The sequence below is a fragment of the Thalassophryne amazonica genome, chromosome 21, assembly GCF_902500255.1.
Source record: "Thalassophryne amazonica chromosome 21, fThaAma1.1, whole genome shotgun sequence".
Classification (NCBI taxonomy): Eukaryota; Metazoa; Chordata; class Actinopteri; order Batrachoidiformes; family Batrachoididae; genus Thalassophryne; species Thalassophryne amazonica.
The window spans coordinates 29,506,833-29,534,273 of record NC_047123.1 but is presented as its reverse complement, the minus strand read 5'-3'; the positions used below and the strand labels follow the sequence as shown (position 1 = coordinate 29,534,273).

General features: G+C 42.3%; 2 protein-coding genes across 7 annotated transcripts in view; one reads left to right on the top strand and one right to left on the bottom strand.

Moving 5' to 3' along the window:
• Window positions 1–27,441, bottom strand: part of LOC117503615 (MAM domain-containing glycosylphosphatidylinositol anchor protein 2-like) — a 325,073-nt gene that overhangs the window by 222,922 nt on the left and 74,710 nt on the right. The window lies entirely within an intron of this gene.
• On the top strand, window positions 166–5,375 carry LOC117503618 (low choriolytic enzyme-like). The gene is made up of 7 exons (XM_034162882.1): window positions 166–258; window positions 488–539; window positions 1,844–1,990; window positions 2,118–2,235; window positions 4,808–4,986; window positions 5,072–5,153; window positions 5,252–5,375. The coding sequence occupies exons 1-7, from the start codon at window positions 166–168 to the stop codon at window positions 5,373–5,375; spliced, it is 795 nt and encodes a 264-aa protein (XP_034018773.1).

Here is a 27,441-nt window from a genome sequence, read left to right as displayed (position 1 = left end):
CAGGGTGGACCAGACACTCCCATCACCTGTGTGTTGAAGACTGATCCCACTGAATCCCCAACGATAATATGTAAACCCAGACACACCTCGACCACCCAGATATAAACTCTGCTCGATGTGGGCTGCAGCAGCATCTTTCCTGAAAGACGTCAACCTTGAAGAACAATGTACTGGCAAAAAACAGCTGCTCTTGTTCCACTGCTGCTGATCATCTGCAATGCTCAGACTGGGAAAGGAAGAAACCAAACAGAGAATATGGTAAAGTTCTCTAGCGTATGCCTTGATCCATTTCTGTCTCGGTACCAGGTGTTGTTTTAATATTTGATTTGTCATATTTGCTGAAGTTGTTTTCTTCTTCCCATTTCTAATATTGCCCTGATGGTGATAATGGTAAATTACACCTTTTATGCCAGTGTGTCATTTTTTAAAACAGACATGTTCACTACAATAATTTAATTATGTTTGGCTACATCCTCTAAAGATCCAGATGGAGAATTCTGATGAGGACATTTCCACAATAATCCTACGGATGAACAAAGGTGAGCAAATTACTGAGTTTTACCTACAAGAATTTAAAAGGTTGGTCCAGGAGTACAAAAGGCGACACTTCACAAAACAAAACATATCACAGGGCCACCATAATTTAATCGTTTAAGTCATTGTTAAAGAAAAGTTAAAAGGTTCCAGCTCATCAAATCTGGCCTTATTTATTTTCACTATAACTACATTTTCACCTTCACCCTTAAAACACATTAGATTTTACATAGTTTCCTGTCAGATCATATTGGTACCTTTTTAACTACTTAAAAAAAATAAATAAATACATAATTGCTAATATATGATGATGTTGTGTGTGATTTTGAAGGTTTTGTTTGTGTAAACTCAGCGACCTTGATTTATCTTAAAATTTGGTTTCAAATGCAGAAACAATTTATGATGAAAAACCCATACTTTTCTTGGTTATAAAATTAGGGAAATTAATTCAATTATTCATGAATAACAGTTTTATATATTTTTTGTTTGTTATTAAATTTATGTTTTACACACACGCACGTCATTCAAAGTGCTATTCATTTATGGAGTTACAAGCCTCATTTTCAAATAAAAACTCAAATATTTCCAATTGGTTGTACTGCCCAGTACATTACATCAATCCACTTTCAAGTGACCAATAAATAACAAAATGATTGCAAAAATCTTTGAGGAGGTTCATTTGGGTAGTTTTATGTTGTCATTGTGATTTAATAAGAGTAAACACAGTTGTTTGACATTAAATGGCTTCACTCAACCACTAACCAAGACTGAGAAAATAGTTTTGTGCTATCATATATTCTCTAAAAAATGGCCACAAAGAAATCAAAAATTCTGCCAAGGTATGTAAACTTTTGAGCACAACTGTATTTGTTGTAAACCGATTATCGTCCTAGCTGATTTTCGGTTCTAATTATTGTGGAAAAAAATTTGTTCAACCCCTAATTTTATATTTAATGTTCAATGTGCCTGAAACTTTGGCACAGGACAGTTTGTTTGTCTGTTTATTTATTATTCACAATTTTTTTGTTGTTGTTGTAATATATAATTCACATTATGGAAGCATAATACTTTTCTCAAATACATAATTTGTATTTATTTGTAAAATATTCTGATAAAATATTTCTCACAAGTGTTTTATGGTTTCCCTGCATTATTTGCTAAATAATCAATGACTTATTCAGTTTAGTTCAATTCAAGTTTATTTATGCTGCACCAGATCACAACATAACTTGCCCCCAAGGAACTAATTGATTAGGAAAATTATTTTTAATTGCTGACCTACACACGAGTGTTTGCTTGCTCTGAACAGGAGCTCCAGGTTTCCTGTTAGAGGGAGACCTGTTGATCCAAAGAACCAGGAACGCCATGAAGTGCCTCGATGATTCCTCCAGCTGTTTGTGGCCAAAGTCTGATGAAGGGATGGTCGATGTCCCTTTCATTCTCCACGCTGAATACGGTGGGTCTGATTACTTACATAAGGCAACACAATTATGAATTATTTTGTTTTGCATATGAGCGTGTCATCTCCTCTCATTGAATCGATGATACTGAAGACGATCCTTCTTGTTTATCCACGACTGCAGACAGTACAGACAGAGAAACAATCTTAAACGCCATGAGGATGTTTGAATTGAAAACATGTGTTCGCTTTGTTCCACGTGGGAATCAGCAGTCGTATTTGAGCATTGAACCAAATCTTGGGTAAGTCACTGAATGTTTGCATATCAAGGATTATTTCTATGAAAACTTTTCAGTCAGTGTTTGATCTTGTTGCCAGATCCTGCTTTGGCCCCGTATCCATGTGGGTTTAAAAGGAGCAAAATGCTTAAAAGTTTCAGTAGAAACTTGGGGTTCCTGAATGATTGAAAGGTAAAATCTGCCCTCTTGCACTGATATTCAATGAGGAGCCACTATATTTGGAAACAAAGCTCAAATTCAGCTTTTCCAGTCGTTTTCTTGGGGTCCCGAATAATCAAAATTTAATCAATTGCCTCTACCAAGATTAAATGAGGGTAAATTATATTTTGAATCACAGATCAAATTCAGCTTGTCTACTCATCTTCAGGAAGATGCTCAGTTTGAGTAAATAGAAACTTTGGGTCGCTGAATAATCAAATAAAATCTGAACAGTTGCCTCAACCAAGATTAAATGTGGGGCAATTATACTTGGAATCATAGGTTAACGAGAGCTTTTCCAGTCGTTTTCAGTTGGAGTAAATACAAATTCGGGTCCCAGAATAATTGAAAGCTAAAATCTGCTTTGTTGCCTCTACTGAGACTTAATTATAAGGTATTACATTTAGGAAATAAAACTCAAATTCACTTTCTCCACTCATTTTCAGCAGGAATGTTGGTTGGAAGTAAATAGAAACTTGGAGTCACTGAGCAATTTAATTAAATCTGATGAATTGCATCTACCAGGAATCAGTGAGGGACAATTATATTTGGAATAACAGGTCAAATTCATCTTTTCCAGTCATTTTCAAGAACAATGTTAAGTTGAAGTGAACAGAAATGTGGAGTCCCCGAGTAGTTAAATCAGTAGCTGCTCTCAAAGCTCTACTGAAATATGTTGAGGTGTATTTCATCAGGGCTAAAAGTCAAAAGACTTTTTTAGGAAAACATGTATAAATTACACAAATAGAGAGTTTCTGTCTGATTAATTTAAGATGAAAATATGTACTCGAGCCTCAGTAGTTCCCGAGATCTAATAGTTGGGTGAATATTGTTGATTTTTGGTCATAACCTTGGAAATGCTTCAGTTTCTGTGAAAATGATCCATTAAAATTTGTTGGTGAAAATACGAGTTCTGTCCATAAAGTATAGGTCCTTTTTATTTTTTTCAAAAACTATATGGATTTCATTCATATGTTTTTACGTCAGACATGCTTGAACCCTCGTGCGCATGCGTGAGTTTTTCCACGCCTGTCGGTGACGTCATTCGCCTGTGAGCACTCCTTGTGGGAGGAGTCGTCCAGCCCCTCGTCGGAATTCCTTTGTCTGAGAAGTTGCTGAGAGACTGGTGCTTTGTTTGATCAAAATGTTTTCTAAACCTGTGAGACACATCGAAGTGGACACGGTTCGAAAAATTAAGCTGGTTTTCAGTGAAAATTTTAACGGCTGATGAGAGATTTTGAGGTGATACTGTCGCTTTAAGGACTTCCCACGGTGCGAGACGTCGCGCAACGCTCTCAGGCGCCGTCGTCAGCCTGTTTCAAGTTGAAAACCTCCACATTTCAGGCTCTATTGATCCAGGACGTCGTGAGAGAACAGAGAAGTTTCAGAAGAAGTCGGACCGCACCGCGTCTGCTGCGTCCCGACGCACGGACCCGTCCGCACGTCTTTCATTAAAAAAATCTCCTTTAACAGTGGAATATCCGGATAAAATGCTGAAACCGACTTCTTCTGAAACTTCTCTGTTCTCTCACGACGTCCTGGATCAATAGAGCCTGAAATGTGGAGGTTATCAGCTTGAAACAGGCTGACGACGGCGCCTGAGAGCGTTGCGCGACGTCTCGCACCGTGGGAAGTCCTTAAAGCGACAGTATCACCTCAAAATCTCTCATCAGCCGTTAAAATTTTCACTGAAAACCAGCTTAATTTTTCGAACCGTGTCCACTTCGATGTGCCTCACAGGTTTAGAAAAAAGTTTGATCAAACAAAGCGCCAGTCTCTCAGCAACTTCTCAGACAAAGGAATTCCGACAAGGGGCTGGACGACTCCTCCCACAAGGAGTGCTCACAGACGAATGACGTCACCGACAGCCGTGGAAAAACTCACGCATGCGCACGAGGGGTCAAGCATGTCTGATGTAAAAACATATGAATGAAATCCATATAGTTTTTGAAAAAAATGAAAAGGACCAATACTTTATTGACAGCCCTCGTATATTAACAAAATTAAGACGATGCAACCATGGATCCCAAGATATGACATAACATCATCATAAGGATGGGACTGGTGAAATAAGATGACTTACTTTTTGTTTTTTTACCTTTTGATTTTGGGCTTTCTTGATTTGTTCTTAATTTGAATTTGTCTCAGTTATTCAGAACCCAATTTTAAGGTGTAAAGTCACACCACATAGTCCATTTTAAGGGACAATGTTCGCCATACACTGGGTTAAATGTTGCCTTATATGATCCCTGTCAGGAAAGTGCTTTTCTTTGTGTCTTTTTAGCAACAGATATCCAATGAAAAGACACATTTGAGGTCCACACAAATGCAGTTAAGACAAATGAGACAGAATCTAAACCATTCTCATCACGCTCAGGTGTTCCTCTAGCATGGGTCGCATCGGAGGCAAGCAGTTGTTGTCCCTGCAGAGAGGCGGCTGTGTATATTACGGCATTGTCCAACACGAACTGCTGCACGCCCTTGGGTTCTACCACGAACAGAACCGGAGTGACCGTGACAACTATGTTCAAATCCACTACGAGAATATCCCCGAATGTAAGAAACTCGAGCCCACCACATCTTTGGGTCTAAGAAAGAGAGCCAATAATAACAATGTTCTTCAACCTGTGTGTGTCTACAGATTACTTGAACAACTTCCAAAAAATGGACACTAATAACCTCTACACACCTTATGACTACGGCTCTGTAATGCACTACGGAAGGTAGAAAGACAAACCATCATACTAATCTGCTGAAACCATTTTAATTCCAGATGTTGTTTGAGAATCATTTCTCAAATGATCTTTGTTTAAATCTGCAGAACTGCTTTTGGAAACGGAAAGGAAACCATCACGCCGATTCCCAATCCTAACGTTCCCATTGGCCAGAGGATAGGAATGTCTGACATCGATATTCTCCGAATCAACAAGCTCTACAAATGCTAGAGCTCCAGAGAGCAGGAAGAATGTAAGGTTCAGACTTTGGACTTAATCTTCTAGCTCATGAACTTCTGATCTGAAGCTGTCCTTGCTGAAACTATCAAACAACTTATAACCAAAATTATGGTCATGCCCAGTGTGATTCAGAAATTTTGTCTTTCTATAGAAAGAAGATCCAACATGGATGACATCTTTTCAGATCTAATACAAAGAAGATCTAATCAAGAAGAGTTTACAGTGAAATAAAGTGAAAATAAAACTACAAAAATGTTGGTTGTAATTGTTTGTGTCGTTTTGAGTTGAAATGTTCACACAACACTGGATAAAAGGTCAAATAGTCTGGCTTTGCACATACCTTTTCAAAAGTATCTGAAAATTTTAGTCTTCTGGGTTAGAATGAATCTTTTCTCCATGTTTTGTGAACATGGATTCTGGAAGCACATCTTATTTTTCAGTTTGAAAAACAATAGTTTCAAAATTTCTGACTCCAGCCCTTTTTGAAGCTGGACCACACAAAACATCATGAAAGCCAATCCAGGGTGCACTTAAAACAATATGTAAGGGGAATGTCATGACACATGCTACCACACCAAGCACCAAGAAAAAAATAACATTAAATATCTTAGTGTTTAATATCACTATTAAGTCAAACAAAAAACAAAAATGCCAAACCTGATTAAACTCTAAATGAAAAATATTGAAAACCATAGCAACTCAGTAGGTTTGGAATGTACAAGCAATCTGTACGTGCACGCCCTCTTCCCCTTTAGCAAGTTTGGGAGGTACTGCATCATATGCTGTGGTGCAACTTATATACAAAAATAAAAGAAAGAAAAAAATGTAACAGAATGCTAAAATACCCTCGGCGGTATGAGCATTGTCTTCTTTATAATTTGCAGTTGTTTAATTGGTATCCCATTGCAACTATATATATATATACGAGGGCTGTCCGTAAAGTATAGGTCCTTTTTATTTTTTTCTAAAACTATATGGATTTCATTCATATGTTTTTACCTCAGACATGCTTGAACCCTCGTGCGCATGCGTGAGTTTTTCCATGCCTGTCGGTGACGTCATTCGCCTGTGAGCACTCCTTGTGGGAGGAGTCGTCCAGCCCCTCGTCGGAATTCCTTTGTCTGAGAAGTTGCTGAGAGACTGGCGCTTTGTTTGATCCAACTTTTTTCTAAACCTGTGAGACACATCGAAGTGGACATGGTTCGAAAAATTAAGCTGGTTTTCAGTGAAAAGTTTAACAGCTGATGAGAGATTTTGAGGTGATTCTGTCGCTTTAAGGACTTTTCACGTTGCGAGACGTTGTGCAGCGCTCTCAGGCAGCGTCATCAGCCTGTTTCAAGCTTAAAACCTCCACATTTCAGGCTCTATTGATCCAGGACATCGTGAGAGAACAGAGACGTTTCAGAAGAAGTCGGTTTCAGCATTTTATCCGGATATTCCACTGTTAAAGGAGATTTTTTTAATGAAAGACGTGCGGACAGGTCCGCACGTCGGGACGCAGCCGACGCGGCGCGGCGGCAACAGGAAAAACACCTCCGTGTTGATAACCATTTGTTAAAATCCAGTTGGCTTTTGATGGCTTTCAGTGGAGTGAGTATATGAGAAATTGTTTATCAGCTGGAGATGTTCCAACTTGTCCTCAAGGCTTCCAACAGAGGTGTTTTTCCTGTGGCGGAGCATCGCGGCGGCTGCGAGCCGACGCTGCAATCCGCCCGCACGTCTTTCATTAAAAAAATCTCCTTTAACAGTGGAATATCCGGATAAAATGCTGAAACCGACTTCTTCTGAAACTTCTCTGTTCTCTCACGACGTCCTGGATCAATACAGCCTGAAATGTGGAGGTTTTAAGCTTGAAACAGGCTGATGACGCTGCCTGAGAGCGCTGCGCGACGTCTCGCACCGTGAAAAGTCCTTAAAGCAACAGAATCACCTCAAAATCTCTCATCAGCTGTTAAAATTTTCACTGAAGACCAGCTTAATTTTTCGAACCATGTCCACTTCGATGTGTCTCACAGGTTTAGAAAAAATTTTGATCAAACAAAGCGCCAGTCTCTCAGCAACTTCTCAGACAAAGGAATTCCGACGAGGGTCTGGACGACTCCTCCCACAAGGAGTGCTCACAGGCAAATGACGTCACCGACAGGCGTGGAAAAACTCACGCATGCGCACGAGGGTTCAAGCATGTCTGACGTAAAAACATATGAATGAAATCCATATAGTTTTTGAAAAAAATAAAAAGGACCTATACTTTACGGACAGACCTCGTATATATATGTATATATATATATATATATATATATATAGGTATTTTCATTAATTATTAAGATTCTATTGTGTTATGTACAATTTGTAGATGTTCAGTGAAGCCCCTCCATTTGTCACGTGATAATTGGACCACAATGGAAATAAGCCTTTATATTTTATTGTGTTATTCGTATATCACTGAATCATTCACCTCTGTATGTTTATATTGATGTAGCAGAATAAACTCAATCAATCAATCAATCAATTTTAAACAATATTTTATTTATATTTTAACAGTGTCTGCAGGAGGGTGTGTGTGTGCGTACATGAGCTTTTGAAAAGAGCAGAAGTTACCTTTTGTCGCGTGTGATGCACATGCACGCTGACGTCCACGAGATGTCTTTGAAATCACTCCAGAGGTGTTATTGGGTCACAAAAATAGCATTTTTTCATTTTAGAAGCATTTATTTCTTGCTAGCTTTTGCATAATAGTCGCAAAACATGTTAGATTTAGACAGAAACTAAGCGGAATTAACAGCTAGCAAGACCAGCCAGTGATGTCACCACACTCACGTCTAGAAAATCTCTGGTAAATCACTCCAGAGGTGTTATCAGGTTACATAAACAGCGTGTTCAGTTTTAGAAGTGTTTATTTATTACTAGCTTTTACATAATATATGAGAAACATGCTGTTGTGGCTGGCGTGCCTGGCTGGCTTTTGTCTGTGTTTTGGTTTTCCTTCCAGGTGGTGCGTTTGGTGCTCGTCAGCACACTTCCTGAGGTACGTTAGATTTTGTGACTAACATTTATACAGTCAGTAAATGTGGTGTCCCTCACACCTTATTGTATTGAGCTGTTATGTTGGTCGTTTTAATTAGCTTCCACTGCAGTGAGTTTGTGAACAGGATGTTCCATGCCTGCAGGGTGGGAAGCTGATTAGTAATTAAGCCAGGAAGTGTTTGCTGTTTGTACACCTTTGAGCGTTCTCTCTGTGTGTTGAGTGTGGACTCACAAGATGATTTCTTCATTCACAGACTCGGTTTGTCGCAGCCACCTGGGGGGTGTCGGCGAGGTCCTGGGGTCCGAACTGGTTCTGGCTCCGGACCGTTAGCGCTGCTGGGAGCGCACCGCAATCCACCACGCCAGACCGTGTACTTTTATATTTATCACATCACTGTTATGTTTATTAAACTCTGTTATCCTTTGTACCGTGCTCTGCTTATTTTATACTGGGTCCTTCAAACGCTGGTCGGTTCTCTGGGCTGCGTCCGACACATAACAGTAGTCTCTGGCCAAACATCGTGACCCTGCAGTTCTGTTTGGAGCATGAAAAGGACCCAAATAACTGTTTGTTAGTCTTTCTTTTTATTTCTTTTAGTTTCACCTCCCAGGGTTTGATGGGACGGTCCCCTGGGGGGTGATGGGGGGGTGATTGGGTTGATTTTTCTTTTTTCTTTTTTTTGTTTTGTTTTTTTGTTATGCCCTCTCTTCTCCTCTGACTCCAGCCGGGTGAGCTGTAGAGTTGGCGTTGCTGGAGTGGTGCAGTTTGGTTATGCTGGGCGTTTCCCAGGTAACCTCTGCACCTGGGGGGGGGGGGGGGTGTTTTTGTTTGTTGATTCCCTGTTCCACCTCCGGCTTCAGCGCGCCTTTGAGCCATCTGCCATCGGCGTGGCTGAGGTTTGGGGCAGTGGGATATACCCGCAGCTGGTGGCTGGTTTGGAAGTCGGAGGAGTGGCACAGTTTTGTGCCGTCTGCCATAACCGCTGTTCCACTCCTCCCGGTTGGCTTCTGGGGTATAGTCATGGTTGGTGACACTGGACGTGCTTCCATTTTCCACTGCGCCAAGGGGGTGGGGTTGGGGCTGTTTTGTTTGTATATATATTTTTTTTTCCTTTTGTTTTCCCCCCAGTTTCCGCCCTCAGGGTGTGACTGTGGTGTCCTCTGGGGGGGAAAGGGCTGTGGGTCCATCTAGCCATAGACGGCCGGGGCTGGGTCCGTTGGTCATGAGGGGAGGCGTCTCCTGGGGTTAATGGAATGGTCCTCTGGGAGGCGCTGGGAGTCCCCGTGGGTGACGTTGGATCCCAGAGGGACCTCGGCTGTGGTTATTACTCCTGGAGATGGCGGGATGTCCTCTGGGGGGTGTTGGTCCCTACATGTCGTTGGGGGGGGGGGGGTGTTAGCATTTTTATTTGCAAGCTTAAGTTTGGGATGTTTTTCTTTTCTCCCCTTCCCCAGGGTTTGATGGAACGGTCCTCTGGGGAGGGGGGGGGGGAAGTGTTAGCATTGTTATTTGCAAGCTTAAGTTTGGGTTGTTTTTCTTTTTCTCCCCTTCCCGGGGTTTGATGGGACGGTCCTCTGGGGAGGGGGGTGGTGGTTTGGTTGTTTGTGTTTGTCTTTTTTGTTTTATGACTAATCAGACTGTGAACATGGTTGGACAAAGGCTGACCGCACAGGTTTAAGAACTCCTGGCCATACCTGTGCTAATTGACAGACAGAATCAAAGGCAAAGATGCAGCCAGAGAAGAAGACATCAACCGTTCTGTTGGATGAAGATTCTGTTGGAAGATGAATGCAGATACGGTTTCCAGCCATGGTCCCTGGAGGGGGGTGTTTCTCCTGGGCCAGGTTTGTGTGGTCGCCGGGAGGCTTCCCGTGAGGGTAGGGTGCTGTTGTGGCTGGCGTGCCTGGCTGGCTTTTGTCTGTCTTTTGGTTTTCCTTCCAGGTGGTGCGCATTTGGGACTGAGTGGCTGTGTAGCTGAGTTTATCAGGACCTCACCCTGATCACCTGAGGCTGATCACCTGCGACTCGTCAGGACTCACAGCTGTGGTGCATCTACATGGATTGGAACATGGTGGCATTTAAGACTGGAGTACACAGTGTGTATTTGCCAGAGACTCGACCTTGTGACCAGACGGGTGAGATCATTGTCTCAAGAGCCATCTCATCATCAGTGGATGCAGAGAATGTCCAGGTTTGATGCATGGTCTGTGAAAGAGGAGGGGGTGAGGTCTCACGCTCGTCAGCACACTTCCTGAGGTATGTTAGATTTTGTGACTAACATTTATACAGTCAGTAAATGTGGTGTCCCTCACACCTTATTGTATTGAGCTGTTATGTTGGTCGTTTTAATTAGCTTCCACTGCAGTGAGTTTGTGAACAGGATGTTCCATGCCTGCAGGGTGGGAAGCTGATTAGTAATTAAGCCAGGAAGTGTTTGCTGTTTGTACACCTTTGAGCGTTCTCTCTGTGTGTTGAGTGTGGACTCACAAGATGATTTCTTCATTCACAGACTCGGTTTGTCGCGGCCACCTGGGGGGTGTCGGCGGGGTCCTTGGGTCCGAACTGGTTCTGGCTCCGGACCGTTAGCGCTGCTGGGAGCGCACCGCAATCCACCACACCAGACCGCGCACTTTTATATTTATCACATCACTGTTATGTTTATTAAACTCTGTTATCCTTTGTACCGTGCTCTGCTTATTTTATACTGGGTCCTTCAAACGCTGGTCGGTTCTCCGGGCTGCGTCCGACACATAACACATGCTATATTGACACATAAACAAAGTGGTTTTGGAGAGCCAGAGAGAGACCAGCCAGTGACGTCACAGTGCCTCTCTACTCTGATTGGCCAAAAAAATGGATTTGCATAAGTCACAGAATTAAAAAAAATAGGAAACAGAATGTTACTTTTTAACTGTTGTGAGGCTGGGGGTGCCTGGCTGTCTTTTGTTTCTGTCTTTTGTTTTTCCTTCCAGGTGGTGCTCGTTTAGTACTGAGTGGCTGTGTGGCTGAATTATCAGGACCTCACCCTGATTACCTGAGGCTGATCATGTGCAGCTCATCAGGACTCACAGCTGTGGTGCATCTACACGGATTGGAGCATGGTGGCATTTAAGTCTGGAGTACACAGTGTGTATTTGCCAGAGACTCGACCTTGTGACCAGACGGGTGAGATCATCATCTTGAGAGCCATCTCATCATCACGGATGCAGAGAACATCCAGGTTTGATGCATGGTCTGTGAAAGAGGAGGGGTGAGGTCTCACACTCGTCAGCACACTTCCTGAGGTATGTTAGGTTTTGTGACTAACATAAGTACAGTCAGTAAATGTGGTGTCCCTCACACCTTATTATATTGAGCTGTTATGTTAGTCGTTTAATCAGCTTCCACTGCAGTTGAGTAATGTGAACTGGGTGTTCCATGCCTGCAGAGAGGGAAGCTGATTAGTGATTAAGCCAGGAAGTGTTTGCTGTTTATGTACACCTTTGAGCGGTCTCTCTGTGTGTGGAGTGTGGACTCACATGATGGTTTCTTCTTTCACAGACTCGGTTTGTCGCGGCCACCTGGGGGGTGTCGGCGGGGTCCTTGGGTCCGAACTGTTTCTGGCTCCGGACCGTTTGTGCAGCTGGGAGCGCACCGTAAATCCACCACGCCAGACCGTGCACTCATTTGTTGTCTTTTTTTCACATCACTGTTATGTCATTAAATTTTGTTATCCTTTGTACTGTGCTCTGCTTATTTTATACTGGGTCCTTCAAACGCTGGTCGGTTCTCCGTCCTGCGTCCGACTCATAACAGTAGTCTCTGGCCAAACATCATGGACCCAGCGGTAGCAGAGACGGTAACGCACCGGGAAGGCGGCAGCAGACGTTCAGAAGTTATCCGGATCAGTTTCGGGTGCTCTCCGCCCGGATGGTGCGTGTTTGAGAACCCATTATCGAATACTGATTTGAGCTCTCTTGCAGCCGTGTTCCTGTGTTTGTTGCCTTATCCGTGGGTCGTGGTGGAGTGTGACTAGCGCCGGCTTCGCGTCACACTTCGACCGGATAAGAGCTGCAAGAGTGTGTCTGTAATGGGTGAACGCGCACGGCGGAGCTCTGTGGCACAGGTCGCTGTGCTTCCTGTTGTTACAGTTGTAGCCCCGTTTCCCCGGGTAAAGATAGCTACTGCGTCTGTTGTGACAGCTCCGGCGTAATTTAGTTGAAACACATTTTGGTTGTGTGTTTGCACACAGCTGCGCACAGAAAAGCAGCATGAGTTGGTTTCTCTGTTACCAAAGGGGTTTTTTCATTTTTAGCACTCTGGCTCCCTCTGTTGGTGACTGAGTCACAGTACCGTTAATGCTCTTAAGATGGAACAGGTGTGTTCCATTTATTTGAGCTTAACGGTATGAGTCACTTATTATTTTTGTGTTGGTTCATTTTTTGTGGGGTTTTTTTAGTTGGTTTTTGTGTGGGATTTTTTTTTTCACTATTAGTGTCTGGGGTCGTGCCCTTGCAGGCTGTCTGGAGCATAAACAGGACCCAAATAACTGTATGTTAGTCTGTTAGTCTTTCTTTTTATTTCATTTGGTTTCACCTCCCAGGGTTTGATGGGACGGTCCTCTGGGGGGTGACAGGGGGGTAATTGGGTTGTTTTCCCTTTTTTTTTGTTATGCCCTCTCTTCTCCTCTGGCTCCAGCCGTGTGAGCCGTGTGTGTCGGCGTTGCTGGAGTGGTGCAGTTTGGTTATGCTGGGCGTTTCCCAGGTAACCTCTGCACCTGGGAGGGGGGGGTGTTTTTTTTTTTTTTGTTGATTCCCTGTTCCACCTCCGGCTTCAGCGCGCCTTTGAGCCATCTGCCATCGGCGTGGCTGAGGTTTGGGGCAGTGGAATATACCCGCAGCTGGTGGCTGGTTTGGAAGTCGGAGGGGTGGCGCCGTTTTGTGCCGTCTGCCATAACCGCTGTTCCACTCCTCCCGGTTGACTTCTGGGGTATAGTCATGGTTGGTGACGCTGGACGTGCTTCCAGTTTACACTGCGCCGAGGGGGTGGGGCTGGGGTTGTTTTGTTTGTTTGTTTTTTTTCTCCTTTTGTTTTTCCCCCCAGTTTCCGCCCTCAGGGTGTGACTGTGGTGTCCTCTGGGGGGGAAAGGGCTGTGGGTCCATCTAGCCATAGACGGCCGGGGCTGGGTCCGTTGGTCATGAGGGGGGGCGTCTCCTGGGGTTGATGGAACGTCCTCTGGGAGGCGCTGGGAGTCCCCGTGGGTGACTTTGGATCCCAGAGTGACCTCGGTTGTGGTTATTACTCCTGGAGCTGGCGGGATGTCCTCTGGGGGGTGTTGATCCCTACATGTCGTCCGGGGGGGAGGGGTGTGTTGGCGTTTTTATTTGCAATCTTAAGTTTGGGTTGTTTTTCTTTTCTCCTCTTCCCGGGGTTTGATGGGATGGTCCTCTGGGGAGCGGGGGGGGGGGGTGTTAGTGTTTTTATTTGCAAGCTTAAGTTTGGGTTGTTTTTCTTTTCTCCCCTTCCCGGGGTTTGATGGAACGGTCCTCTGGGGAGGGGGGGGGGGGTGGTTTGGTTGTTTGTGTTTGTTCTTTTTTGTTTTATGACTAATCAGACTGTAAACATGGTTGGACAAAGGCTGACCGCACAGGTTCAAGAACTCCTGGCCACACCTGTGCAAATTGACTGACAGAAACAAGGGCAAAGATGCAGTCAGAGGAGAAGACGTCAACCGTTCTGTTAGGAGAAGATTCTGTTGGAAGATGAATGCAGATATGGTTTCCAGCCATGGTCCCTGGAGGGGGGTGTTTCTCCTGGGCCAGGTTTGTGTGGTCACCGGGAGGCTTCCCGTGAGGGTGGGGTGCTGTTGTGAGGCTGGGGGTGCCTGGCTGTCTTTTGTTTCTGTCTTTTGTTTTTCCTTCCACGTGGTGCGCATTTAGGACTGAGTGGCTGTGTGGCTGAATTATCAGGACCTCACCCTGATTACCTGAGGCTGATCATGTGCAGCTCGTCAGGACTCACAGCTGTGGTGCATCTACAAGGATTGGAGCATGGTGGCATTTAAGTCTGGAGTACACAGTGTGTATTTGCCAGAGACTCGACCTTGTGACCAGACGGGTGAGATCGTCGTCTTGAGAGCCATCTCATCATCACAGATGCAGAGAACGTCCAGGTTTGATGCATGGTCTGTGAAAGAGGAGGGGGTGAGGTCTCATGCTCGTCAGCACACTTCCTGAGGTACGTTAGGTTTTGTGACTAACATAAGTACAGTCAGTAAATGTGGTGTCCCTCACACCTTATTATATTGAGCTGTTATGTTAGTCATTTAATCAGCTTCCACTGCAATTGAGTAATGTGAACTGGGTGTTCCATGCCTGCAGAGAGGGAAGCTGATTAGTGATTAAGCCAGGAAGTGTTTGCTGTTTATGTACACCTTTGAGCGGTCTCTCTGTGTGTGGAGTGTGGACTCACATGATGGTTTCTTCTTTCACAGACTCGGTTTGTCGCGGCCACCTGGGGGGTGTCGGCGGGGTCCTTGGGTCCGAACTGTTTCTGGCTCCGGACCGTTTGTGCAGCTGGGAGCGCACCGTAAATCCACCATGCCAGACCGCGCACTCATTTGTTGTCTTTTTTTCACATCACTGTTATGTCATTAAATTTTGTTATCCTTTGTACTGTGCTCTGCATATTTTATACTGGGTCCTTCAAACGCTGGTCGGTTCTCCGTCCTGCGTCCGACACATAACATTAACCTCTTTAAATAGGTCAAGGTTGGCCATCTTTGAACTTGTCCAATGTCTGTGTCCCAAGAACATTCCCTGTGTATTTGAAGACCCTGGCAAAAATAGGACTGGACTTATGTTGAGCACAGACAGACAAGCAGATGGACGGATGCAAAGCCTCCACAATAGCCAATGGCCATATGTGATGGCCTTGGGTAAAAACACAGTACAACAATGCACAAAAACCCCAAATTAAAGAGGTGATTAAAAACATGAACAAATCAAATGGACTCATATTTTTTTATTATAGTCTTTCCAGTACTGTGGGACAGCACTCCATCTCCAACTGATTTCTTTTGTCAAGTACGTCAAATAACATCCAATATGTTGTCCATCACACATTTGTCCATCTTGCTTAGATAGATAGATAGACAGACAGACAGATAGATATACAATTATTTACAGTAAATCTACTGTTTTCCATGTCGCTGTAGGTCTGCAATCCATGTTCAGCTGATCAATTATTTTGTCCACGCGGTGTGAAATAAAACTCAAAATGTTGCATGTTCATTTGTCCATCTTCCTAATTTTTGGAATTTAAAAGTCCTTATGTTAAATAACAGCAAAGCCTGTGGTGGGCACATGTGCTACACAGAGTTCCCATCTGCCACCCCAGGGAAACACTGTGTCACTGTTCCACCTACAACAAAAACCCTTTATATTCTTTATATACTTTTTCCTTTGACAGGTTCAACTTTTACTTCTGAAGACATTCTGAATAATGCACTTGAATATCAGGGGTGCCATTAATTTGGTTGAGGACTGTAAACCTCTCCTACTACTCCCTTTGACTCTGCAGAGAAATTTGTTTTCTCATTTGGGAACATCCCACGCTCTTGGGTGTGTCCCCTCTCCCTCCCCCCAACTCTTTGAAATCCTATGCAGTGTTATACTTGTGTATTCACCCCAGTGACTCCCTCAGCAAGCTCATCAGTGGGAGGCAGAGAGAGCAGCGTTCTGTGAGAAAGGGATACTGGGGGATTTTCAGGGTGAAATAAAGGAGGAGAACGCCTGAGAGAAAGAACAGATTCCTATTAAGCACAGATCCCTCCTCTCACAATGTGAGTATCTGCAACACCAATGCATCCACCATCACCAGTGTTTTGGATTAAATGCAGCCAAAGATGCCTGGACACTCAGAGAAAACTGGACAGTCAGTGCGTTTAAATGCTTCATAGTTTCAGCTTTTATCAATGATTCTGCTCATGAAATATTAAAAATGTACTTGTTTATTCCAACATTAAAAGCTCCAAGAATCTCTAGCAGGCTTCCAGTCACTGAGAAATCAAAGAATATATGGAAACCCTGATTGAGACTAGATTGCCAAAGACTCCAAGATCCTCTGACGGAACTGGAGACTAATGAACAGAGCTCTCTGAAATTCTAGACTGCCAGCGCTTGAGTCTTTGCATCATCTTTTATCAGAGTTTGTGTAATTGAGCCCGAAGGAAATGCAACCCTCTTCCCAAGTATATCACCTGACATTTGGTATTGTTAAGGTTTAAGCAGATGCTCCTTGACTGTACTTTAAAGGGCACTGTGTTTATGACCAGCAGGGTTTCTCTTTGGAAGTCTCTTGTAATGATTCCCGGCACAACAGAGCCAAATGCAGCCTGATCTGTGATGTCACTGCTAATATGCTGGCAGGGAATAACCGCTGGCCTGCTGAGCAGCTCCAACCACCACATTATTAACACAGATCAGCGTAGGAGCCAGTTTTCAAAAGTGATAAGCTTGAACATACTTCTTTGTTTGCTGTCCTCACCGCCTCATAACTATCGATAGTTTGTTCTCTGCATCCGTTACTAAGATCTTAATTGGTCAAACTCTAGAGACTATTTCAGGCTTTAATGGAAAGGATTTGCTTGTTTCTTTGAGTCATTATGCCGAACTGTGTCCACTCAGGACCAAGAGTCACAGTGAAGAGTAAAATCGGTGTCCCACAAGAAACTGTCCTGGGACCATTCCTCTTTTCACTTTACAATTAACCCTCTGGGGTTAGACCAAGGTTTACTAAATTATAAATAACTTTTTAATGATATGAGATAGAAACTTTTTTTTTTTTTTTTTGCTGAAAAGTTAACTCCGCCAGCCAGTGGCCATCTTTGTACTCCTCATAGAAGCTGTGTGATGACATGCGCAATGTGAGTGTCCAGTAGGAATTCGTTCACCGTCACATGGTTTTCCCAAATCCAACTGTAGGGCAGATTTACCTCAAGTGAAAAGCCAAAGATTGTTTTCAGGAGTGATATGTTACTAGTTGGCCCATTTGGATAGCCCCCTGGGTGCTCCAATGAGTACATACTATTAGTACATACTCAGTGTGCCCTGCGCCATTACACACAGCGATCAGTGAAAGCAGGAGCAGACGGAGAGCAATCAAAGGATATCGCAGTTTGGAATACAGATTCTTAGTCTTTGTTGTTGCCTCACAGGACTCGACAGAAATGCACTTCTGGCTGCAAGATTGAAGACAGCCAAACTGAAACAATGTGCTGTAGTTGATGCCTTCATTAAGTGAGATTTAGATTCTGTTCTGCAGATCTCAGACTTCAACTTCAGAGAGTTCTAACCCCAGAATAGCACCTCGTAACTTATCGCTGGTTGTCAATGGATTCTCAGAAATACTGAATGTATTGTGTTCACAGACACTACTTATTACAAATAGTTAGACTGTGACTTTTTTCAGGTACCATGTAAAATTTATTGAAGATGTGAAATTTATATAAAAAAGAAACAATTTAGGCAAAATTATAGCTCTAAGGATTTTTTTAAGTACCACCATTATAATGGTGGCACTCAGTCAACTCATGCTAACATTAGCCCGTTATGCTAGCAACATTTCACACTACCCTTAGCATATATCTACTTATGGTAACATATGTAACCTGCATCCCTAACTGGGCGCAAACTCACAACCTCCAGAATGAGAGACAGGTGCTCGAACCAAGAGGCTAAAATCCACGGACTCTAGCGTCTGTCCCTAGAGCGTGTTTTGGCCTTAGAGAGTGAGGTTTTCCTAACTTTTTCTGCACAGCACCACCTGCTGGCCTCCATTACACATATATGTGTGTAAGTAGGTATTTTCTAAGCTCATTATAAATCTTGTTGCTTACTCAACTCATGCTAAAGTGAGGTGTGCCGTTAGCGCCTCGACATGTAACCCAACGCCAAGCTAGCACCAAGCCAATTATACAACAGCATTATATAAAGACTGCAACATTATATTTATAAATTTCAAAAGAGTTTGGAAAATGTTTTTCAGTATTTTCTCAATAACTGATCTAAGGAAAGACAAGATTAAAGGTTAAAGCCAAATTTATTAGCTGTGATCATAATAAATATACTTTATCTATTCATACTTCATTAACTACTCGGCTATTGTTATTCAATGTATTCTACATTATGAATTTATAAAATGTACAAATGTATTTATTTTTCTTTTGTGGAATTTTGCCTAGATTTGTGCGGATTCATCCATGGGGATTGTGCCGTTTATATATATATATATATATATATATATATATATATATATAAACACACATGTTGAAATGAGCCAAAGTATAGACATGTTGAGTAAATGTTCAAAGGGATCATATGGTGAGTAAAGGCTATATGTCATTTCTATGGCAGTTCAATCTGTTGTCATAAAGGAGAAGGTTTTAGGAGGCCTTTGTAAATGTGTAAATCAGACTGAGGCCTTCGTCAACAATCCCTCTGTGCCTTGTTGTCTGTGCTGCTCCACATCTCGGTGCGTCAGCGGTGAGGAATTGCAGCTGTCGAAAAGGATGCGCTCCCATTAGTGACAGAATCTGAGCTGAGACGGAGCCAGAGAGAAAGACGCTGTGGGGACAAGGCGATAACAAGGTGCTCATTGGAAATGTAAACGATGGCGCTCGCGTCGCAGCCGCCGCACACGTCTGACGAGAACAGCGAGACGGGATGAGACAGGTGCGTAGGAGAAGAAAGAAATGTTTAAAAAAGAAAAAGGGTGGATGCGATAAGGACAAGACAAATAGAGAGAAGGACATTAAACTTTGGGAGTGACTCCAACTGTAGCCAGAGAAGTGTAGAAATGAAAACTGTAAGTAAAGCAAGAGAGTTGACCAGGTACAAAGCCAGAGAAGAATTCCAGCATCCTGCTGGCCACGGACATTGCCAGTTTCATTTACACAGAGACGCTGATCTCTAATTGTTTATTCTCAAAGTTGTGCTTTCTGCACCACAGTAGAATGTTACATGAATTGGAACGGAAGTCCCTCCGCTGAGCTGCAAGATACAAATGTGCACATTGTGAAATCACGCTAACTGCACATTTGGGAAGTGCTGAAAGTCATTAAACAGTATCAACAGAACCAATGTGGCACACACTGGAATTGTTCGCAGCAGATCCAGAGCTTGTAGCTGCTTGCTGAAAGTGTTGTTGCGCAAGACACTAAACCACAAAGCGGCCTTCAAAAAAAAACAAAAAAAAAAACACCTAAGGTTCTGTTTTGTGCACAATCTACTGTCATCCTTCATTCATTCATTTTCTGCTGCGTATTGCTGAGGCAGTAGACCAAGCAGCTCATCTCACACTTCCCTATCCACAGTCTATCATGCACAGAGCAAATGTGTTTGTGCTGTTTACAGGGGTCGTAATCTGAGAGCAAAACAGGGTGGGACGGATGGGGTTGGGAAGGTTTTGACAAGTAATAGGTTACAGATTGTGAGTTATATTGTTTAGAAACTTAAGATGTGACTATTTTAATTGCTCCAGAGTAAGGTAACTTATTACTTTTGTTCACTTTTCAAGGAAATGCTTTAAACTAAGGGAACCCACACAAACATGCAGAGAACACACAAACTCCACCCAGAAAGGCTACAGGTGGGAATCGATCCCTTGACCTTCTTGCTGTGAGACAACAGTGCTAGCCACTAAGCCACGTGCTGCCAAAAATCTTCACATCATGATCAAAATGAACTAAAAAATCATATTCCTTGCATGTTCCATTATTTATTGATTGACAAACATTAATGTTCAGTGATTTAAGAATATTTTATAAGACACCTGCCTTAAAAGTGTTAAAGGGTGTGTACTTGTGCAATAGGTTTTTTTTGTTGTTGTTGTTTTATAATTTTGCTGAACTGAGATAAGGTTGGAGATTTGTTGTCCCTTTGATGAAACAAGTTTTTGCATAAAATACCCCAATTTAATGCCCCAAAAATAAACAATATATACTAACAATGTGAGTGTGTGTATAGTAGCAGTAGTAGTAATACTAAAAATCCTTTATTGGATGAAATATCATAGTAATAATAATTAATTAACATTAAAATATCTGTGCTTTGGTACAGTTCATGTGCCTGAATGCATCCATTTGTCCAGAGTATGTGCATTGAAACATATACAAAAGAAGAGACTGCAACTGCATTACATAATCACAGCTTTTGTGCGTCCCGATTATGTGTAATTATACAGAATGTATATGTCAGGCGTGTACGTGCAATGAAGTGCATGAATGCTTCCAGTTCCAATAAAGTCAAAGCTATTTATTCAACTTTAAAGCACCCCCCCCCCCCCAGTCGCCCCGATAATTGCCAGCCTGCTCATCGTATGGTTACAGAGTTCGGCTGCCACTCACTTTTTATGCTCGGTGGACTTGTCAATAAAGGCAGGCAGATTATAGCTGTCCAACAGCTGTTTCTGACATTCACTTGATGACACCCCCCGTAATCTCTCCCAAGTAACATTTATGCCAGTAGATTTGATCATCATTTGCAATCAAATTGTTATATAATCATCACCATGACTGCAGAGTCAAACCTAAAAAAAAAAAAAAGTGCAAACAAACAAGGATGAGATGACAAATGCCAAAGCAATTCCCAGGAGCGTCAGCGAGCGATTCCCCCAAGGTGAAATATTTACTCGATTGAAGTGCTCGACGCGATAAATTAGCATTCGCATTTCTGAGCTTGCAGATATGGCCATAAAGGGAAATTATGTTCTTTTCTAATCTGTTTCTTTTTCTTCTTGTTTACAAGATAATGTTCCTAAGAGGACATTTTACCCCTCCAGAGATGCACAACACATTTAAGATTTTTTTTTTTTACTTTGTATACTTGTTATAGCGTCCAATTAAAGGCGTAATTATTCAGCAATGTAACGCTTCCAGCAAAATGTGAACCTTCAAGCAGCCAGGATCAAAATCCCTCACATCTGAGCTCAAAACATGAGGGTCAAAAGTCTCCAGTTGAGCTTTGAAAATGTTATTTCTGTGAAATTCAGTTTGATGGCATGTTGTTGGGGGAGCATGCCTCCCCCAACACCCTCTTGCACCTGTTGTAATTCCATTATCTCATTGCAGACTATTGGAAAATGTCATTTCTGAGTTGGTTTGGACAACACGTGAACATCAGGGGACATAAAGCAAACTGTATCTCTGGCTTTAGCAGAGCACGCGGTCCACAAGGACATGCTAACTCAGCAGAAAGGTTGGCTCGCTTACATGTCAAAGGGAAGACTTTATAGATTTTCTCTTTTTGTGCTTGTACTGTCAGTGCTTCAAGGTACTGTACACAAAATATAAATAACACTTTCACAGTCAGTAGAAAAATCCTTTTCTTTTTATGTGACCCGAACCTGCCAGTTTCTCTATGTACTTTATGTCATTCTTACACCAGAGGACCAATTCAAGCCAACGCTGAATCATATGCTCCCTGCACTTGAATAAAATATATAGCAAGAGAGAGCTATTCAGAGACTCGATGTACAGAGAGAGCTAGAGAAAGAGATAGAGATACACAGATATAACTAGACATATATAAAAAGATAGAAGAGCAGAATAGACATAGAGACCAGAGACACAGGAGCATTATAGTCATAGAGACAGAGACAGAGACAGAGGGGCAGAATAGACATAGAGACAGTGATAGAGGGCCAGAAAAGACATAGAAACAGAGATAGAGGGAAGGATATACCATAGAGACAGAGATAGAGGGCCGAATAGACATAGAGACAGAGACAGAGGGCAGAGACCCAGAATTACACCATAGAGACCAGAAATGGAGGGGCAGAATAGACCTAGAGGACAGAGATGGAGGGGCAGAATAGACACAGTGACAAAGATAGAGGGGCATATAGACAGAGACAGAGACAAAGGGCAGATAGTCATAGAGACAGAGATAGAAGGCCAGAATAGACAGAGATAGAGGGCGGATTATAAGACATAGAGACAGAGACACAGGAGCGGAATAGTCATAGAGACAAAGATAGAGGGGCAGAATAGACATAGAGACAGAGATAGAGGGGCAGAATAGATGCAGAGACAGAGAGCCAGAATAGACATAGAGACAGAGACAAAGGAGCAGAATAGACAGAGACAACGCTAGACGCATAATGAATGTAGCCATAGAGAGTTAGAATAGATATAGAGACCGACAGATGATTAAATTCTCTCTCATGTGTTGCATTTTGGGGCAGCTTATATGACAGTTTGGTGCCGTATAAATAAATTGCACTGAGTGGAAATGATTAATATGGACATTTTCAGCAGAAAGAAATGAATGTGTGACATGACTGTTGTTGCTTTCAGAGCAAAAGGAAACACATTTTTAGTGTAAAGAGGCTGAATCAGATCAGCATCTCCTGAGCCAATAGCAATCAGATTTAACAGTTCAGCATGTTTTCTTTCAACATTTTTATAGAAAACGTTTCATTTTTGCACCTCTTTCTGCAGTCCTAAAAAGCAAATGCACCACGGAGTGCGACCTTAAGAGCTGTCCATGGTGCTGATCACACATATGAATCCATACTAAGGCAATGCAGTGCTTCTAATTTTATGTCATGTCATGTGTGTTCTATATTTAAAAGAACAACACAAGCAATTGTGATACACTTTAATTGTTACAAGATTCATTAGAAAAATGGAGCTGTGTTTTCGGTGTGCAGGCAGATATTTCAATTAGCTTTTTTTTAATAGTTGCTGATGCCTGACAGTACATGTAAGACATGTACAAGTGCACAGTGTTCTAATTACAAGATCAAATAAACAAAACAAGACACTCAGAGAGAGTGTGGTAAAACAGCTGGTAAAAAGAAAAGAACAGGAGAGAGAATAGCAGGCAGAAAATTGAACCAATGGAAGTTTGAGGTGAGACATTGGGCTTTATCTCAATAGCAGGTGACATATAAACAGGTTTTTGAGCATGTCCCAAGTTTCTTAATGGTCTCAAAGACGGTGCTTAAAATGAGCCCAAAAGGTGGGACAGTGAACAAAAAGGAGCTAGATTTACCCCTGTAATAGGTCATGGTCTCATTGTGAGCTCAAGACTAAATCAACCATCCAAAATGCAAAAAAAATCACCCTTCATTCATTTAAAACTAGAGTGCACCATGTGCACAGTACAGTGGCATTGTACAAAGCTGATGCAAAGTAAAATAAATAAATAAATAAATACAAATCTAGTTGGGGCTGTCTTGTAAGAGCACACATCGGCCACCAAATCACCCTGAGGTGAAGCAATGAAGCAGCAAAATGGATGCAAGTCAGGGGTGTGAGAGGTTTTCTGATGAGGAAATGGATGTGTGTCCTAAGTAGTAAGACCAGTCATCTGTAGTACTTTTTAAGGTACCGTAATTTCCTTGATTAAATGTTTGGGCGTTTATTTTTTCAAACTGTGCTCAGACCGGGCCTAAATGAAACGGGCCTTTATTCAAGGATGGCAATTATTACAAAATGCTGCTTGCTGCCTGCAATGTAACATGGGGTTAAGCTTCACACTTATCCCTGGGTGTGGCAAAACAAAGACAGGCACTTTAGATCAGAGCACTCTGCAAAGCCTGACGTGCACCTCCCAAATGACGGAGACCGCAAGGGGTGAGATTGGTCACTTTTCCAGTTTCACTTCTTCCTCTCCTGTCATATTTTGAAAGTTTTTGCAGTGCACATGCTGATTACGGTTTGATCATGGATCAAATACGTTTGGCAGAAAAGTCTGCAAATATGACCAACTTTACATCATGGAGTCAGAAAGCTACAAAGCCACTCAAATGATCTGCAATTCATGGAGGGTAATTGCGCGTACCGTAACATTGTTTTGGAGGTTGATGACTGTATAAAGAATTGGAGCTCTTTGGGGGACCAAATTGGTCCAGGAAAAGCCACTGTTCCTGTGGAAAACTGCATTATGACACCCTCCAACATGACAGGGAACTTCAAAAGGGTCACGGCCACGGAGTTACAGAGTTGTAGAAGCATGAATCAGGCTTTAGGATTTTAAGGAACAACTTTCAGGGCAGTGGACTTAGAAAAAAGAATGACTTGAACAAATATAATGTTTTCATGCACATAATTCCCAACGCTTATTGAAGGCAGATATTTATTTATTTGTTTATTTTTTAAAGAAGTTTTGACCTGACCATTAAATAAGGCAGGCCCCTATTCAAAGGCAGGCATTTAATCAAAGAAATACGGTAAGTTAAAAACTGTCTGACTTTAACTGGACTTTTGCTGTCATGCACATTAAAAATGAAAGGTTTTCATTTCAAACCGCATTTAAAGGCTGGATCCTGTGTGGCAACTCATTTTAAGACAAACACACATGAAGGAAAGTAGCACACCTGGTGGCATTGGGCACCAAGTGTGAAATGACACATAGCACAAAGGAGTCGTGCACTCCTTTGTGCTGGAGACAGTGTAGGTCACATTGCATAATTGAAACAACACTTGCATAACATTAAGTTTGGTAACATGTTTTGTACTGAAGTCCAATATTTCCACATCTAAAACAAAACTTCTTTTTAACTCAATAATATTCAAAAGATACATTCAAGTTGCTCTGTTTCAATGAGCAAAACTCAGATAAAAAAAAAATTCAAATCAAAACAAAAATTGAAAAACCTTTCTGAAATAAAAGCATTTTCCTTATATTATACTGAGAACAGTGATAGTCATATTACTGGATTGTGTTGGATTTAATTGCAAAAAGTAATTTTTTGACATTTGACAAACATTTGCTTATGTCAACCTGAAAAAGGGGGAGAAGATCAACAAAAACAAATACATATGAAACGTATTCTTCTGATAAACAGAGCTGGACAGTCACCAACACCAGTCATTAGAGAAATAACTGACGTTAGAGGGTACGGTGGCAGGGTTTTGGGGAGGGGGTTCTCCTTCACAAAACTGGCTTGACATGTGTGCCAGTATGATACCTCCCACAATGTGAGGCTCATTAGTCCATGAAATTGAGCAATGTTACCTTTCCCCAAAGAAATAAAAATGAGGCAGGGAAGCTGTGTAGCTTTGCTGTGCATGTTTTTGGTATGCAAATGAAGTGCCAGGACCTCGACCTTGGTTAATGAAAAGCCACTCCTCTGTTGCCTCAGTCTTTTCACCCCATTGTTACTTTCAGTTGTGATTATTCACATTTCTACATGAGCCCTCTTGAAACATTGCCATCCTCTCATTGATCATATTAATGTAGCTTCAGGTCCGAGTCAGGCGGTGAGTTTGCATTAAACTGTTTAAAATTTGTTGCATAAACTTGAGAAGATCAGTGACCTGCTGCAACACACTAAAAGCCAAATACACTCAATTATGGCCCATCAGTGATGAACGTCTTCCAGAAATGACCAGATGGGAAAACGCAAACTGTAAAGTGTAGACATTGCATGTTTATAATGCCGAGATTAATTATGTATCTTGTTAATTGATGCTGTATAAATAAACAAATTTAATTGAAGCATAATTCTATTTACACCCGACGATGCCAGATCACGGATGAGGCTGACTGCAGATGATGCCAGATATTAGTGTTAACTGCATTTAGCATAACTGCATATGCTAACTGTGATCAGTATTTTCTTTTTTTTAAGGCCTGCCCATATACTGTACAAACCCTCTGTGATGTCAAACATAGGATTTCTGAAAAGCAAGTTTGAAGCTCAAATGGGCAGTTCCAAATGTTTCCATGAACACTTAAAAAATGCATAAAAGCTTCCTCATACATTCAGCCATATGAAGCCCGTACCATCCCCTTGGTACCAAAGGGCAGGGTAAGGTAGACCCAAAGAGAAGGCAATATAGCATGGCTGGAACCCCCATCACCCATTGGTCAAATTCGCTAAAAGAGTCAGGGAAAGCAGCCATCTGCCATTCAATTTCAATAAGTGGTCGCTATGCCGCTAGCTAGGTGGGGCCCAAATAGATGCACTGATTTTATGAAAATGCTGGCCAATGTGACGCAGCACCAGCCTATTTGAGTGACATACATTGGTTAACTTGTTGGTTATGTTAATAGTTCATGTTTAAACTAATGTTTAACAATGAAATCTTAGGAATCATAATTTTTTAATGTATTTATGAACAGCTATATCTGTATTGTAAATTTTTTACTTTCCAATATCGGCATTTTATCAGTATCGTATCAGCATCCAACAAATCCATATCGGTCGGGCTCTACTTTAAGGCACTGGTTTATTTAAACCTACCAACAGTTAAAAGTGTTGGAAAACAATGACTTTTTTATTTTTTAAATCTGCCCTGACTTGGTGAAAGCCGTATCGGCAAGTCCGGCAACAGTATCCGAGGTGAATGAGGCTTGTGTCAAGCCCTGCCATCCATTTCAAAGAACCAAAATGTTGGCTATGCTCTCTAACTGCTGTGTGGGTTGTACCTGAACCACACGCGGTAATAAACTTCAAACAGTCACACACTGCAGTTTGAGATCTAACACACTGCTGTTAAGTTGTGCAATTTTTTTTTTTTTTTTTTTTTCTGGGGAGGGGGGGCAATAAAGCAGTGTTGCTCTATGAAGTGTAAAATAGGAGGGTTTGACAGTTAGCAAAAACAGAAGACAGCGGGGGAGAGGAAGAGGAGAGTGGGTCGCTGAGGTAATTCAGCTCTGATCACGGTGAACTGTCCTCATGCCCATGCATCATGCTGTAGTGCCGTCCAAATTGCATGCCTATGATGATCGCCTCACACTTTGATTTAATTTAAAGTCAATGCCGTCTGTAGATACCCGTCTGAGCAGAACGACCTGCGCGAGTCAGGATCCTCGTTCCTCTGAGTCGAATGAAACCCACTGAGCGAATCAAAGTCTATTCCGACAGCGCGTGGTGTTTCCGAGGCGAGATCCTGCCTACGTCAAGGAAGTTTGCAAACCCAAGATTGACAGATCAGAGTGTGCTATAATTTGGAGTCACTGACCTCTGGCAGCTGTTTTTAAAACATCTACGGTGCCATGGTACTCCTCTGGGGACTTTTTCCTCATCGTGACAGGGTTT

Bases quoted from the DNA above. Each gene is read 5' to 3' on its own strand.
- LOC117503618 (XM_034162882.1), top strand. From the start codon at position 166: ATGTACTGGCAAAAAACAGCTGCTCTTGTTCCACTGCTGCTGATCATC. The intron at 1,991-2,117 runs GTGGGTCTGATT...CCACGACTGCAG, and splicing joins CATTCTCCACGCTGAATACG to ACAGTACAGACAGAGAAACA. The intron at 2,236-4,807 runs GTAAGTCACTGA...CATCACGCTCAG, and splicing joins AGCATTGAACCAAATCTTGG to GTGTTCCTCTAGCATGGGTC.